Below are 18,502 nucleotides of genomic sequence, written 5' to 3'. Positions count from 1 at the left end.
TGGGTTAATTAATGCACCCCTTTTGAAGATAATTAACGGCCTTATTTAATTATATCTTTCATCAGGTGCATCCTCGGTCACCGCTCTCTATGGGGTCTTAAGGCGTATCCTAGGTAACCTCGCTGGGGTCTGAAGCCGCCATGTGTTTTTTTTGGCCTGCTGAGGCTTGACTTGAAACAGGCCGCAACGATTTCTTAACGATAGTTTTTTTTTACTTTCCTCACTCATTATTGAATGTCTGTTCATCACAGCTACAAATCGCTGGGTGCATTGCAATGCTTATAAATGCCCGGAGACATCAGCGCTCATTGGTTCATTTCATTTCCGCATATGCGATCACTGCAAGAATCTCACTCATTATTGAATGCCTGTTCAACACAGCTACAAATCTCTGGGTGCATTGCAATGCTTATAAATGCCCGGAGACATCAGCGTTCATTGGTTCATTTCATTTCCGCATATGCGATCACCACAAGAATCTCTGAAACTAGGCAGAATTACAAAAATGAAGCTCCAGAATCGAACTTAGCAGTTACGACCCCAAGAAAGGTGTTCATTTATCCAATTCTGACATATTTGACATTTCGGGCATCTCCTGGAGGTTTATGTTTAATATGACGGTTCAGTGATTGCTAATCGTGTGCCAAGCGAGTCATTTCGTATTAACCGTTTTGTTAAGCCTGGTGTTGGCTTAGTGGTTAGGGTGGTGGCTTGGGACCCTAGGGTCCTGAGTTCAAGCCCCGTTGGGCCGCTGAATTAATACACCACGAGGTTGACTCAGCCTGTCATCCTTCCGAGGTCGGCAAAATGAGTACCAGTGCACTGGTAAGAGGGACACTGCATCAGCGGCATAGCCTCGTCCCAACCAATGATGCAACCAGCAGACACAGGCTGCACTCGATAGAGAGGGAGAACCGTTTTGTTGGAATCCTTGCTTGAGTGCTTAAGCCACTTGGTGAGCGCTCTCAAAGCTGCTTGGTTCTTCGTTTCGGGAAAAGTACTCGCGCTTTCAATGTAACGTCGATTAGACGTACGTTTTCCCCTTTTGTTGGGTCGTGCGGTGAGTGCTTCAGGGGGTGTCTCATCCGCTGAAAATGTGCAATCATATTTTTACTGAACATCATTTTGTTTTACCTTTTTGTGCCATCTCCTTTTAATATAATCCACCCCTCACTTCGACATCGATATATATATATATATATATATATATATATATATATATATATATATATATATATATATATATATATATATATATATATATATATATATATATATATATATATATATACACACACACAATAAGGTCCATCCGACCATGTCTTTGCCATGATCAGGCTGTGAAGGCACAGAGCAGAGATCGACATTTTGTGTTCTGTGGCTTCATATATTTTTCAATTGAATTTGGCCAATTTGCCACGAGAATTCCTTTCAAAGAACTCTGTTTAAAGGTAACTCTTTGTGTTTGTCGTTTTTATGTACTTTATGTGCGTGTACATTTGCGCATGTGCGTGTATATAAACTATATTACCATAACGGAACTTGGTGTGTGTGTGTGTGTGCGTGCGCGCAAGTTGCTGTTGCCTGCTATCTCCACATGTGGGTGGGTTTCATCAGGAGGTGAAACAGACCTACCCCAGGTGTGTGTGTGTGTGTGTGTGTGTGTGTGTGTGTGTGTGTGTGTGTGTGTGTGTGTGTGTGTGTGTGTGTGTGTGTGTGTGTGTGTGTGTGTGTGTGTGTGTCATTGATTGGTATGTACATATTGTGGTTTCAGAATGTGGAATGGACTCAAAGTATCCACCTTCATTTCGGTAAGGAGTCACGATTCATGGACCAAGCTGGGAAATTTTCTGTTCTCAAAGTTTTTTCCCAAGGACTCTCTTCAGGATTGTCACTGAGCCCTGAACAGCTTCCAACTGTAGTTATTTTGTAGTAATATTCGCAGGGATGGTTTTTATTATCCCTGTGAAGTTCTTTGTCATCATTCCCGTCGCTCCAGCTATCACTGGTCAAACTTTGGCATTCTTCAGCTTCCAGGATCTTTTCACTTCATTCTTGAGGTCTTGGTATTTGGTCATTTTCTTGATTTCTTATCCCCTCCTCACTCCCCTCTCCTAATATAATGCAGCACTCTCCTCCTACAGCTCTGTCGCTCTCTCAGTGTGTGTGTGTCCGTCTGTCTCTCTGTCAGTCTGTATCTCTCTCCCTCTCTCTCTCTCACCCACACCCTCCTCGCACACCTCCCTCCCACAGTGTATAGCAACGATTGGTGAGGTGACACTCTACACCTCCCCCCCCTTTCTTGCTCTCCCCTTCGCCTTCCTAGCCCCCCCCTACTTCATCCTCTCTGCCTCCCCTCCTCTCCTTCCCTCTTTCTCCCCCTATCCTCATCGTCCCGTCAGTGCAGCGACGGGTTGTATTTGCTCGTAAACCAATCAAAGACAAACAACCAAAGTGACAGTTAAAACGATTTTGAGCTGATAGGTATCACGTTCTTGTGAAGATGGGCCTTGGCGATCGAGGCAGCGGTATGTTGTCTCTACACCACCCTAATTACTACGTGGCAATCTGTCAAGAAGGTCTTTTATTACGGAGGTTATGCAGGTCCTTGTTATTGTTTCCCACTATTTTCTCTGAAACGACTCGACCAGGGATCATAAAACCAATCTCTTTGTCTGAGCACTTCCTGGAATCTCCCAACATTGTGAAATAAAACACACCCATCATAATATGCTTTTAATGTGTTTCCTCATATAGTCATCAGGAAGAAAGTCATTGGTTTTGTGTCGTTTATTGGCACAATTAGCCTGCTCACAGTCAGTTTGGAGTTCCAATGGTTTCCCATATCTCATGGGATTGCGAGTTGTACAGGCGACCTTGACATGATTCTGTAAAGTCTGTGATCACATGATATTTGAGGGGAAGCATTAAATATTCTGCTGTTTTGATGTGGGAATTACCTTTTGCTTTCATGAGCAGGAAGAGGGTGAGGAAGGGAGGATGGAGTTGGGGGTTGTGGGGTGGAGGGCAGCAAAGATGGGATAGTGTTGGGAGGGGGAAGTTGAGGCTTTGAATGGGAGCGGGTGGTTGAGTCGTGAGGAGGGGGTTTGAAGGATTGAAGTGGAGAAAGATTGACCTATTAAGGTTGTAAGGGGGAGGGTGAGGACTTTGGGTTGAGAGGCAGAGGTTTAGATGGGGGTGTTGATGACTTGGGTTTTGTGAGGGGGTTGGGGGAGAGTCGTGGACTTGAAGTCACATTTTACATTACGTGGATGTTCCATGGGTCCTTACTTGTTCATTATAATATGCTGGCAAAGCTAGTATTTATTTAATTAATAATTTTGATTGAAGTGAGCTGTTGTCAGATGGGTAACAGATGTCTGAGAAGCTGGATATGCTTGTCCACAAACCATGTTCTTATCTTATAGTCATTTCCACGAATCTGATATGCTCTCCCCTTTCTATTTACAGAGTACAACCCATGACAATAATACTGGCATGTGTAGTAGCATAACAAGCCCATTCCTGTTTTGCATTTAAATACAGAAATGGAAACTCTTTCAGGGACTTGCTTTCATGCCATTGCTTTGCCTTGCCCTTGTGCAATCTGTGAATTTTTGAAGGGTTTGAAAGACCTTCATAATTAAGTGACATTTCTCTTTGGCAAATACTGACTGGGAAAGTGAAGTGCACACAAAAAGACGTGATGCCAAACATTGTACTCCTTTGCAGTCGGTGCCTGTGCTGTCGTACTATTCTCAGAGGGTCACTGACGTACCTTTTTTTAACTCTGAGGTGTCCTCACTTGGCTATACCTGTCTCCGAGTTTTCAATTGACTATCACTTAAAGGACTTTGATGTGTCAAGCAAATGGGCTGTGTTGTTGTTCAGTGCGTTTGATTAAGGGACTGCAACAAAGAGTTGCATTCTTCTATCACTTTGGCGTAAGTGGTTTTACAACTGCTTTCATTCCACCGAACATACTCAACAGCAATGGTATCCTGGGAAAACGTTGGTGTCTTGTCCACATTGGTAAATTCGGCGTAAGAACAATGCACTTGCATTCCAGCATAAAAAGTGAAGAATGTCTCATTGTTTTTTAAACCGTTTCGCATTTGTATCTGCACATAAATGACTAACCGGATAAATCCACCAAACTTGGTGTTGTAATTGTTAGAGCATCCCCTCTGAGGTCGGCGGTTGGTCATAGTTATTCGGTCATAGTTGGTGAGGTCGGTGGTTAGTCATTCGAACCCTGACCGAGTCATACCAAAGACTTTAAAAATGGTACGTGATACTTCCTTGCTCGATGCTCAGCAGGTTAAAAGATAGAGAATGGACGAACAACTCTAAGTTGGCAACCATTGTGCGAATTTCACCTTCATCAACTGTTCTTGCTGCTGAATGGCCTGCACTGTAGTTTCTTGCAAGATAACACATTATAAACTACAGCACTAGTAAAAGTATTCATCGCTTTGCTGACGGATAAAATCAAAAGACAGCATGTTGTATTTCACAAACATTCTGCTCAATTCATGCTATAATTTTCCCGAGATCATCTTCCATCTGCTTGGAAGTTGGCTCACATCACCTTCATCAACTGTCCTTGCTGCTTGGATAGGGTGTGAGCAAAAATCACTCCTGCTTCGCTGTGAAGTTCCGTGTTGGGTGCTTTGGTTTGAACCTCCACTTAAAATGAGTGGAATGAAGCATCTAAAAAATTTGAATGATTCTCACTCAGATTTTAACATCACCATAACCATGTTATATATATATATATATATATATATATATATATATATATATATATATATATATATATATATATATATATATATATATATATATATATAATCAACCGGGCGTAGTGGCGTGCGCCTGTAATCCGGCTACTCGGAGGCTTGGGTTGGAGGATCGCTTGAGGACGGGGGCTCTGCACTGGGCAGGGTGTAGAGCAGCCCGGAATCATGGCGAAACCAAAATCCTGATCCCTGTGTCGTAAGAGGCGACCAGGGTTGCGTCAGGAAGGGCATCCGGCGTAAAACCTGTGCCAAATCAGTATGCGGATCATAACGGATGATCCGCTGTGGCGACCCCTCACGGGAGCAGCCGAAAGATGAACAACAACATATATATATATATATATAATCAGGTTGTTTAAACTTTCTTCATTTTCGGTGATTTACAATACCGACTACCACTAGGTGCTATACCATGTACATTTCGGTCTCCCCCTCCTCTCCCCACCCCCCAACCTTGAACTCCCTCCCCCAGATACGCTTCCCTGACAGAAACCATACTGCACGTTGGGTGCCATTGCCTGTGAGGCATACGGTTTTGCAGAACTGCAACAACATATATATATATATATATATATATATATATATATATATATATATATATATATATATATATATATATATATATATATATATATATATATATATATATATATATATATATACACACACACACACACAGTCATGCGCCACTTAACGACGGGGTTACGTTCTGAGAAACGCGTCGTTAAGCGACGTAGTCGTTGTGCGAACATCATTTTTTTTTCGTTTTCGAACATCGTACTTACACAAAACTACACACCTAGGCTATATGGTATAGCCTATTGCTCCTCGGATTCAAACCTGTACAACATGTTACTGTACTGAATACTGTCGGCAATTGTAACACACATCCAAGAGAGACGGAAGACACGTTAGTTTTACCTTTATCCTGTTCATGACGGCCATCGGTGTTGTTAGCAGCAGCTTACAATGTCCTGTCGCATCGATTATAGAAAGATGAATAAATGGCGTTTGGATTTTATAAATACGTAATCATTGCATCGATGTTATAATTTATAAATGAAGAAACGAGCTCCTTTCAATTGTGATATATATATATATATATATATATATATATATATATATATATATATATATATATATATATATTATTCGGAACAGTGCGATTGTTTTAACAACATGAAAAGCTTCACCAAAAAGAAATTTGTGTTTTAATTTCGACTGTAACAACGATTTATTCGCGGAATTCTTCAATTCAAAGGTAATTTACTTGCTGGAAGCTAAACATGCAAACATTGGTTCAGTTTGAAAGCCGATTTCCTTGAATCCTGATTTAGCACGACCCTGCTTTTTCACGATGACATTTTATGGACCTCAACGATCGCATTATAACAGGGCCACACTGTCGTTTATTATCATTATGAAGTAATATGTACTGTACAGCATACATAATTGTATGTGCTATTTTTATACGACTGGCAGCGCTACGTCGGCTACATCACTCGGCGATAGGAATTTTTCAGCTACATTTTTTTTCTTTTTTTTTTTTCAGAGCTGGCAGATCCGTCGTATATGCGATCCGTCATTGCCCGGAACGTCGTTAAGCGGCGCATGACTGTATATATATATATATATATATGGTTGTGGGCCGGGGGTCGGTGGCGAGAACGACCACTAGGTGGGGAAAGCTTGCGTCGTCTCCCACCAAACTCCCCGGAATTGTAGGCCGTCACTCGGATAACTCCACGAGCCGGCGGGTCGTCTAACCGACCGTGGACGCCAATATCTCAACCGCGTAGCGTAGGGTCTATTTGTCTATAACCAATTTACCTAATTAACTACGCGATTTCGACTACCGGTGAAGTCACGCCCTCGGAACGCCTGGTCGAACCGGATTTATTCTACCGGCAGCGGTAGATTCACACTACCGACTACCGCTTTGCCACCTACCTTTCTGGCTCGTTGCAGTCGAGCGAGGCCTGCCCAGGACGTCCCGGCTATGAAAGACCGATTACCGGGGATGAAACCCCGCCTATACTCAGACCTAGACCATGCTAGACCAATGTAAGAAGGGACAGAAATGGACTGGGAACATTTCTAATACATTTATTAACAGTAAAATAAAGACAAAGGCAAGACTTGGCACGAATATGCAAGCAGGGAAATATTTACAATAAGCAAAAACACTTCCTCAGTTCAACTTAAAGACGGGCCCACACGCAGACACACACACAAAAAGAAAAGAAACCCCAGTCTTTATTTGACACTCGCAGCCGTGAAGAGAGACAAACTGGGGGTCAGAGTTCGGTGGGTACCTGGTCGTCAGAGGGAAAGCGTGCTCTGTAGTGTGGCACCTGCCAAAGGTCGTCGGTTTGGTCCCAGTTGCACGTGTAGGACTTGTGGCTCGTGGCAGAGCTCGCGTGGCGAATAGTCGGGGTCCACAGAACTCCTCTCCCCGTAACAGCCACCGTGAAGAACGAACCAGACTGCTCACAGCCACCGTGAACAAAAAACTGCCTGACCCAACCACCGTGAAAACTCCTCCTTACTGAGAGAGTCTCAGATATATATCTCCTCCCACCTCGGGGAGGGGCTCTTGGCGAAAAATGCCTCGCTGTCCGCCCCTCATTGAACAGGGTCCTACGGCCCACCTTCCGGGGTGGGTTCTTGGCTCCTGCCGGGAAACCCCAACCGCTCTTTCCACGCGGGGTCAAACGTGATGAGCAACAGTATAACGCTGCACCGGTACGTTGGTGGTGCAGCCGGTTGGCGGTGGATCGTGACGGGCCGAGGGGTCATGCAGACGGCTTGTTGGTTGATAGATGTAAAGATTTAATAACCTAACTAAAATAAGTCACAATGCACGTTTGTGATGCTCCCACTAGACAAAAGGAAAGGGATCTGACTACACATGTACTTAACAGGATAACTGACTTTTGGGACCTGTATGCTGAATGCAAATGGTTTCCAGATCCATAACAATATATATATATATATATATATATATATATATATATATATATATATATATATATATATATATATATATATATATATATATATATATATATATATATATATATATATATATATATATATATATATATATATATGCCTGGTGTTGGCGTAGTGGTTAGGGTAGCGGCTTGGTATCCAAAAAGTCCTGAGTTCAAGCCCCATTGGCCGCTTGAATTAATACACACCAGGAGGTTGACTGAGCCTGTCATCCTTCCGAGGTCGGCAAAGTGAGTACCAGTGTACTGGGCCCGGTGTATGCCCCTGTTCGAATAGGTGTACCATATCCCTGTGTCGTGAGAGGCGACCAGGGTTGCGTCAGGAAGGGCATCCGGCGTAAAACCTGTGCCAAATCATTATGCGGATAATAACGGATGATCCGCTGTGGCGACCCCTAACGGGAGCAGCCGAAAGAAGAAGATATGTGTGTGTGTGTATATATATATATATATATATATATATATATATATATATATATATATATATATATATATATATATATATATATATATATATATATATATTGCTGTTTGCTTGATTCTGACACTGATATTTTGTAACCCCAATGTTGAACAGATGAGCTCTCCATAAATGAGAGAGATTTGCAATCACCCCTCACAACTCCTCGCCCTGTCTCGAGTGACTACACAGCCAGTGAAGCCTGGCTACGGATCGATGGTGATGCTACATCCCAGATCATGGATCAGAAGTATCCAACCGTTCTTCCGCCTCTCTAGCCATCTCAAAATAACCAGACTGTTTACAAATCCTCTACATTCAGAAATGAACTACATGAGTTTACCCCACAACCATATGTGCTCGTTTGTACTCAGGTCTATCATGCTGTTTGTTGAAAACAAAAGCACATTTTGAGGGGCAATGAGAATGAAGTGGTTTGTATTTTTCTTTTTTTAGGCATTCTGCTCCTAAAAAGAGAGACTGCACAAATGTATTGCTGTTGTTGATAACCTTAATGAATAATATGATCTAACTTGTCTTTGAGCCATTGGAGATGCTTTTAAATGAATCCTTTTATTCACTTCTCATTTATCCTGCAGGAAGTTCTTAAATACTGTTGGCCTTATTCTCCTGCATCCCCATTTTGCACTTCAATCACTTGGCACAGCTCTGTCACTTGCACATCCTCTTCAAGTTGGCCTTCCCCGGGAGGCTTTGGTTGTAACTTTATTTTTTGACACTACGAAAATGTACTGTTATTTTTGCAAATGTGAGTCTTGTCTAGAATTGTGTAAGTAAAGATGATATTTATTCTGCATTTTTATTGACTGAGTGTTGTTGTTTGAGGACGATTGTCTGATACTCCACCAAGCAATTATAACCACAACACTAATCCAGGGTGTGTGAATCTTTTATTAGTTTTAGCCCCTAACCTGGTGTCAGAACAATCAGGGGCTTATTTGAGGGCTGTCTGTGCATTCATTCGGAGCCTTTGCTCGAAAATGACTGGTTGCATTTCTTTCATATTCGACACATGTTTGCAATAACTTATAGGCATTAGGCACTTTAAGTGATTTTGGGATCTGTCAGAAGTCACATGACACACGATTTATTTTCGAATTTTAGCAATCAAAAACATTTACGACATGGAATAGTACAGGATTGTATAAACGATGTAGTATAATTATGGGAGAGAATAGTACAGGACTTGCTTTGTTGAGGGTTTTTTTTTTATCAAAAGACAGCATCTTGTACTTCACAAACATATTGCACGGCTATCTGTAAATCTCAATGAGGATGTAAAATGAAGTCAAACGTGTGAAAAATTGATCTTATAAAACACGTAGTTGTTGCTGCTGTCATGATGGCTGTGGTTGTTGTTTGTGTGGTCCTTCCATGTGCTTTTACATATTTTTACCTCCGCCACCAAAGGTGGCTCGAGGTTATGTTTTCATCTGTCTCTGTCTCTGTCTCTGTCTGTCTGTCTGTGAAGAAATATCTCAAAAAGTTGTGGATGGATTCAGATGAAATTTGGTGGAGAGCTTGGGTGTGTGACAAGGATGAAATGATTAGTTTTTGTTGAATATCCGAATCCGGATCCGAGAATTGAAGTGATTCTTCACCATTGAGTGATAGGGCAAGCCATATCACACATCACAATGGACCATATCATAATGTACGGATTTGGAAGAAACATGTGGATGAGTTGGTTAAGTAACAAAACTAGCTGATTAGACTTTAGTTCAGGTCAGAATCCAGATCCAGCCTATTAGTGGGATACAAAACATAAACTAATCAGCCGTGTGGAGGTATGCGCTCTTCCGGGTGCCCTTCTTGTTAGCTCACCTAGAACGTAGTTCTGGGGAGCTTATGGGAGGGTGCGTAGTCCATCCATCCACCCTTCCTCATATATTTGCAACTTCTTCTCTAAAACAACACAGTTGATTTCGAGGAAACTTTATCACAACGTTCATCACTGTGTTTGTACCAAAATTTGCTTATGGGATTTATAAAATGGAGCCCGAAGGGGGTCTATGAGGGTGGCCCCACAAAATATATATTTGCTTTCTTCTCAAACTACACATGCAATTTGAGTGAAACTTAACCACAACCTTCATCACCCATGATGTACCAAAGATTTTTCACGGCATTAAAAAAATCACAGTTTCAGGGGATCTATGGAGGGAGTTTACTGGGGGGGGGTGGGGAGGGGGTTGCCACCCATAAAGTGGTATTTGCTTTCTTCTACGAAACTACACACACACAATTCTGATGAAACTTGACCACAACCTTCATCACCTATGATTTACCAAAGATTGTTCACAGCATTAAAAAAAATTTGTGGTCTAAGGGTGTGCAAGGGGGGGTCACCCTCCAAAAGAGGTATTTGCTTTCTTCTCAGAAACTACACACACAATTCCAATGAAACTTGACCACCACCTTCATCACCTGCGATGTACTAAAGTTTATTCACATTTTAAAAAATTGGTGTCGAAGGGGTTCTACGTGTGGGTTGCCCCCCAAAATATGTATTTGCTTTCTTCTCTGAAACCACACACACAATTTCATAATATATTAAACAATAATAATAATAATAATAATAATAATAATAATAATAAATGCTCCCATTGGAACCACTGCATTAAGCTCTCATTTATTCTTAGGATTTTTAGCTCGCCTGTTCGAAGAACAGAGCTATAGCGATACCCCCGCGTGAGTGTCAGCGTCAGCTTCAGCGTGAGCGTGAAAATGTTAAAGTTTTTGGTGCAAGTTATTTAGAAGCTTGCCATTCATTTAATATGTGTACTAGGAATCTGATATTTGGCATGGAGATTCCTTTGGGGTATATTAATTATTGATGTAGTGAAGTTGAAATTAAAATATAATTTCAAATTTTTTTAATTTTTGACCTGTTTTGAACTTAACTTTTTTGTGGCATATCAACGTTAAAGTTTTTTTCTTTCTAATGCTTTTACCTACCACACTAATTTTTTACTGATTACAATATACAAATACATATATTGCTTTAAAATTATTTGGATCAGACTTCACTGCAATGCTTTATAAAAAATATTATTAGACTAGTCTTTTAAAAATGATAAATGTATAAACAGGCGAGCATTGGGTGGCTTTGACACCAACTCTCTGGTTTTTCTTCAAAGAGCGTTTTTAAAACTGACATATTTGTGATTAAACAGACAAATTTTTGTTCCAAGTGGATCGATAATTAGCTTTCCAATGGTACCATTTTTCGCTCGCCTGTTCGAAGAACAGAGCTATAGCGATACCCCCAGCGTGAGCGTGAAAATGTTAAAGTTTTTGGTGCAAGTTCTTTCCTTTCTAATGTTTTTATCTACCACACTATTTTTTACTGATTACAATATACAAATACTGTACATATATTGCTTTAAAATTATTTGAATCAGACTTCACTGCAATGCTTTATAAAAAATATTATTAGACTAGTCTTTCAGCATCAGCATCAGCGTGAGCGTGAAAATGTTAAAGTTTTTGGTGCAAGTTATTTCCTTTCTCATGTTTTTATCTACCACACTACTTTTTACTGATTACAATATACAAATACATATATTGCTTTAAAATTATTTGGATCAGACTTCACTGCAATGCTTTATATAAAATAATATTTGACTAGTCTTTTAAAAACGATAAATGTATAAACAGGCAAGCATTGGGTGGCTTTGATACCACTCTGATTATTATTGCATGACAGCAGGAACTGCTATATTACAGCTTGAGATCCAGGATTGCTGAAGTTTTGCACATACAGTCCCCTGTGTTGTGATCAGCACTGAAATGCACCACCACGCAGATGTGCTTAATTCTAGTAGGTTGGTAAAAGGGCATTTGTGTGGACAAATGCTGCACTCGGTTGCATAATATAATGTCTGCTCTGAGTCTGGGAGTTTGGCGATTCAAACCTGCCAAGTCGTACCAAAGACTAAACGTGGTATGTGCTGCTTCCTTGCTTGATGTTCAGCATTTAAGAAGATAGCGCAAGGACAAACAACACTGGGAAGGCAATGGTTAACCATCCCTTGCCAAGAAACTGCTTCAGTACCACCAACTCGATCAAGAGTATGGTACAGGTTTTCTTTTTGTGGACAAATGGCATGGCTTGATTGCTTTGTTGTATAAATGCAAAAGCAAATCTAACACGGTTCAACTATACTGGTAGTGTCAGTTAAACACGGTATCAAACTGCTCTTGATTAAACATCCTTATTACGATCAGTGTTGGCCAGAACACTATGGAAGGAAAACAAACCCAGTTTTGCCTTCACAGATTTAGGAAAGGAAGATAATACCCCATTATTGAGGTCTTTCTGCCAACATGATTGGTGCAAGGGTAGCACGCTTTCCTTTGAGCTGTCTCCTCTTAGTTAGATTCCCAACACCACGATAACAGTCGTCTGATTGGTGCTTCGTACACTGTGTTGCAATGGAAAGTTTGCCGTCCCTCAGATGGACGTTAAACATAGGTGTCCCATCTGCTAACATTAGTTGGTAAATGTTAGAGATGCCACTATCTTTTGCAGGGATTAGATGAGTTATCGCCGAGACTCTGGACATATTCCTAATTACTGCCCAATTGGCTCCACTCGAACGTCAAGCCTGGCCAGCCAGTTCGTGAAATATTTGGGCCAAAAGTTTCCTCAAACGACCACATAAGGTGGGAATAGTTGTGGTTGTTAAAGTAGTAGTAAAACAGTGGTAGTATGTGCTGAGATGGTTAAGTGTATGAATTTGGATTTTGATATGAAACAGGGTTGGACTAAATGCTCTTTTGTGTCAAGTCTCCTTTTCGTAGTCGTTTCAATTTCTTTTTTAATCTCAATTCTTTTTTCACACCGCCATCACACATTCGTGTTGCATCTCATGGATCTATATCAGAGATGGGAGCTGGGACCGAAATGACTAATTATTTCAATGCTTGGGCAGACACTGGGCGAATTAAGAGAACAGACCTTATTATGACACGTAAGCGAAACCATTGGAACAAATAGGTGATGAAATACACAACCACCTGGCTATTTGTTATAAACCATAGCCATTAATCGAACAAAAAAGGACCCCACCCAACCATAAATCACAGGCAGTAGAAGACGAATTACGTTATTGAAAGGCGAAGATGTGAAATTGTGCAAAGGGAGCATAAATGGACTATTTAACCTTTCCAACCCAATCCAACTTTTAAGGAAGTGTTTTCACAGTGCTGGCTCGATATTTCATTGAGCCTGTCATTTAACGCAATCGCTGGATTATCATCCTTCATTGCTGCTTTGAGTTGTCCAAACAAGTGACTGACGTTAGAGGTTACATCTTCACCTCCTGCATGCAATGAACTCTCATCTGGTTGCATCCCCTTAATTAATTATTCATCTTTTATATCTTGCTTACCTGAGCAGATGCTTGGGCCTTTGCTTTCACCTTACCCCAGAGAAATCGGTTCTGTGGTGCACAAATGCCATCGAGTTAAGTTAGATAATTATTCAACGCTGAATGAAGATATGGAAAAATCAGAAATAGGGAAATTTTACTCATTTTATTCCATAAGGAATCAAACGTCGACAAGACTCAACAACTGAGATAATTTATACAGCAGCTCAGATACATTGTCCATAGGCCATGTGGTTTAACCCTTCACAAATGAAAGGTTCTGCAGTCGAGATATTGAGGACACCATGGATAAGGAAGCACTCATTACTGAAACCCCATGTATCACAAGCACTGTTTCCATGACCGTGTACGTTTCCATGAAGCCATGACATGGAGATGTGTTGCTCATATTCAGTTCGCAATAGATGGTGAGTGTGGGTGACCTTCAGGATTTGAAAGTAAGTTGCTTGGAGGATGTCACCAGGCCTGTCATGCAGCAAACGAAAAGAACATTGTACGTAGAGATCATTGGATAATCCATTGTAGATAAGCGAGCAGAGAAGAACATTGTAAAATTGATTTATGAGCTGTCACTCAGAACCAAGGCTTCCAAAAGTCGAGAACGGGACTGACAGCATTGCCTAAAGGTATCCACACTCATCTCTAACCTGTCTAACCTGAGGTTGAATCTCGGCCCCCCAACAAATTGTTCCGGTGTTTCGCAGGTTGGGTAAGACATCTATTGTGTGCACCATCCTTCGGATGAACATTAAACTGTATGTCTCATCTGCCAGCATTAGTTGGTGGACGCTAAAGAAAACACATTGTCTTTCACACAGAGTCGGCGAGCTATACCCTGGATAAATTACAAATTGCTGTTCAAACCTACAGGGAGCACTGTATCAGTGGCACAGCTGCTCCCCCAGCAAATGATGCCACTCACAGCCATATGCCACATACGAATACGATGTGACGTGACGCGGCGGGTCGCTTAACCGACCATGAATGCTAATAACTCAACCACGTGACTTAGGGTCCTCTCTCTAGTTAATCCTGTTACCTAAAAATAACCACGTGGTTTAATTACCGGGGAACATGCCCTCAATACACCTTGTCCGAACCGGATCACTCCACCTGACCGGATCACTTTTCCGGATCGGATGCAGCCGAGCGATACTGCCAAGGACATACCAGCTAAAAGGAATGGATTGTTGGGAATAAAGTTACGGCTAAGCTAGGATTCGGACCATGCTGGATCAATGGAAGAAAAGACAAAAACGAGCAGGGAACATTTCTAATAATAATGTATTTACAATGGGCGAGGAAAGGTATGTGGTATGATCAAGAGATTTATTGAGGTGTGTTTTGCAGAGATAGGGGAGAGAGGTGTGGTGCAGCAAATAACAAGCAACTTATAAAAGCGGACACAGAGTAGACCTAACCCGAAAATAATAATAACGATCTTCTGCAGGCTTACTTACATAGATAGTCACCAGCACACACACAGACACCGAAAACCCGATGAAGAGGGATTGAGGCAAGACGGGAGAGGAGTTGAGGCTACAGTCTCTCGGTACCTTTGTATAACTGATATGCGGTACCCGAACGCACCACCAATATTTTTGAGGGGAGTGCTCCGTGGTGTGGTACCTCCCCCGACAGCTGGCACATCGTCTCTCGCTTAGGGCAGCTTGCATCGAGACCATGGACGTGAAGTAGGGGCTTGAGTTGGGAGGATGGAGGCAGCATCATGTGGGCAGAGCAGAGGAGGAAGAGCCCAGTGATGACTACAGAAGCCGCAGTCGAGTTCCAGGTTGAGCGGAAGGCAAGGAAGGGCAGCAGCGAGAGAAAGCGAACGGACCCGCTCTGACCTTTATAGGCCCCAGGGCGGGGGGCCACCCCAAAACTCAGTGATGTCCCCCGAATCGGGCGCTCTGATTAGCCCCGACCCCCTGCGCGGCCCGGCCGCGATGGCTGGAAACTGTGACACTCCATTTCCGGCAAGATGACCCTACGCCGCAAAGATGTCCAGCTCTGACCTCACGACATGATATGAATCACTCACACCGAACTCCGCGCCATGAATCGCCTTACAAGAACACCCAGGCCGTGCCCTGATGACTGACCGAGGGCAGCATCGGTCTCGCATGCACGCTCGGGCGCCCCCGACCAGCGCTGGCCAACGCGCCCACCCCGTGTGCACTCACGTGGCCCAATCTGTACAACATGCCCCCGCCCGATCGCAGCTTCGCTGGCCATAGAGGCGAGGGGACGTTTGCCATCTGCGAGGACCGAAGGTATGATGTTATGGGAACCCATGCACAGACAGTGAGATGTGTCCATTTGTGTCCTGCTCTGTACGATAACAAAGTGTCGTGAGCGGCGCACAGGTCTGTCTCCGAGCACATCCCATACAGTGCGCATAGATCCGCCATTACGCACGTGACCAGCGCTCATGTTCGCTCGATTCTGCTATCGTGTGCATGGGTCGAAACCTGATCGATATAATTAGTCCAGAAATGGGGTGAAAAGTATGTGCTGCCCATATCACGCACAACCTGGCGGGGTGTTGTCTTTCTATTATCAGCCTCGGTACGCATTCCGTGCAGCGTGGGCATCATGCTGAGTGCTTTTCCCGTGTTGTGCAAAACACCATCGAGTGGAAATTACCGCTGCGAGTGCGTTTGGCAGGCTGTGTTTTGTACGGAGGGTTGTGGGTGTAGTGCCTGCTTGGCCTTTGCTGAGGACCCATCGACCAGCACAGGGCGCACATGGCTCAGATCTACCTCAGGAATAAACATAAAAGGAGAGTAGAAATGACGTTAAAAATGAAATGAAGAAGAAATGATGTAAGCAACCCTAGCTATGAGATCATCGCAACGCACGCCCCTGTTGTCCCGCCAGACAAAAGGGAAGGGACTATCTCCACGTATAATAATGGAATAACTATCTTGGGACCACAATCTGTTGTTTGCATGCGGTTCTGGGAACGGCAACAATATATATGTATGTATATATATATATATATATATATATATATATATATATATATATATATATATATATATATATATATATGTATATATATATATATATATATATATATATATATATATATATATATATATATATATGCACATATATCTATATATTACTAAAACTCTCATCTTGTATGTATGTATGTATGTATATATGTGTGATGTATGTTCCTGAAATACAGCCAAAACGGTACATGATAGCGCAAAAGATTTCGGGGCACATTAATCACCATTTACCTGCGGTGTGCAGTATCAAGTTTCGTTCAAATCGGGCAATGAAAAAATTATTCAAAAATCTATTCCCGATTCAGTCAAGTACTCTTTGGGAGTATTTAATCAATGCAAACAACCTCAGCGGTATAGTTGGCTGGAGCTATCTTTTTTTTTTCTTGAAATTATTTTTTTCATCAACAGCGGTCATAACGGGAACCCATTGGGTTCACGGGTCATCTTGTGTATGTATGTATACACACACACACACACACACACACACACACACACACACACACACACACACACACACACACACACACACACACACACACACACACGACAACCCATCATGCCACTCAGCCTTATCATCATAATAAGGAAAGTAATGGAATTGATTATTGCAGCATACCTCAACTGTTGTCTTCTCTACATTAGGTTTTATCAAACGGAAGTTGACGAAGGAATGCGAACCACTGAGGGAAGCAACGATCAGCAGTTTGTCTTCCACTCAGGTCATTTTACATTGGACATGCCGCTTGCTATTCCCATGTCAACAATGGAGGGATGCCCTTATTCAAACAAAAGGTCACGGCCATCACACTTGACAGTTCTCATACATTTCATACTGTTTTTGGCACCCATCCCTGCTTTCAAAACCTTTCAGATAACCAGATGTTTTTTACCACCACATATTGTCATCTTTCTCCTCCCTGCACCCTCTTAGATCTCTGCCTAACAACCTACCCCCCTCCCCCAAAAGGGTCTCACACGTTTTACCAAACACGCTTATCTTGTTTCCTTCTTGAAGTTTAATGCTCACCTCCAGGTAATCATCCCCATATTCTCTAGCATTGATAAACTATGTTATTGAGTCTGTTTGTCTCATGCTCTTCACTCCATGGCGTCAAGTCTGCTCAATGTAACCATCTCAAGGTCTCTCCCATTTCTACCTCTGAACTTTTTTTTAATAGAAAGTCAAGGTTCGTGGAGGAGCGAGAACATAGAATGGATCAGGACGTAACAGAACCAAAGGAACAGTAGAAAGAGAGGGGGGAACACACCTGCAGTAAGTTTGAGGGACAAAAATAGAGAGAGACTTGGACACATAAGGGATTGTGGGGAAGAATGTTGGGGAGGGAAAACACATGGGTTGGCAAGATGGATACATAAGTTAACTCTCAGGAAGGAAAAACTGCATATTTGGAAAGAGGTGCGCTTGAGGAGGATTAACGAGGGTCGAAAAGATCATGGTTTTGGATTGTGGATGATCTGAGATGGTGGTGAACAGCCGTCTTGAAGACCTGGAGGAAAGAATGAGATTGAAGAGAATGTGAAAGAAGTTGGTTCCACAGTTGGGAAAAAAGAGCAAAGAATCAGTGGAGGTGAGCAGTGATTCTGGATTTTCAGAGTTTCACCAGAAGAGGCTTGATGGTGGACCATGTGCACCTGGCAGAAACCTGGGGGGGGGGGGACGACAAAGCACGGAAAGAACAGAGAGTGCAAGACCAGAAAGGATTCAGTGGAAGACAGAGGGACCACCGACCTGCCTGCAAGCTTTACCAAAACAGCAGACACCTTG

The 18,502-nt window shown here is 42.3% G+C and overlaps 1 protein-coding gene across 11 annotated transcripts in view; it reads left to right on the top strand.

Moving 5' to 3' along the window:
• Positions 1-9,168, top strand: part of CSPP1 (centrosome and spindle pole associated protein 1) — a 116,622-nt gene extending 107,454 nt beyond the window's left edge. For 9 of the 11 annotated variants that reach the window (XR_015058247.1, XM_085881486.1, XM_085881488.1 and 6 more), the window contains one exon: positions 8,394-9,168. Coding sequence is in view for 9 of the 11 variants with exons in the window: in XM_085881486.1 (XP_085737612.1) it covers positions 8,394-8,554 (161 nt within the window). In the remaining 2 variants the exon portion in view is untranslated. Of the gene's footprint in view, positions 1-1,774; positions 3,018-8,393 lie in introns of those variants that run through there. The other 2 variants (XR_015058248.1, XM_085881483.1) reach the window with 2 other exon arrangements.
• Positions 9,169-18,502: the final 9,334 nt, after the last annotated feature.

Source organism: Eptatretus burgeri, chromosome 5, assembly GCF_056783735.1.
Source record: "Eptatretus burgeri isolate ZD-2024b chromosome 5, Ebu_testis_v1, whole genome shotgun sequence".
Taxonomy (NCBI): domain Eukaryota; kingdom Metazoa; phylum Chordata; class Myxini; order Myxiniformes; family Myxinidae; genus Eptatretus; species Eptatretus burgeri.
Note: the sequence above shows the minus strand (reverse complement) of the source record. Positions and strands in the feature narration are given on the sequence as shown.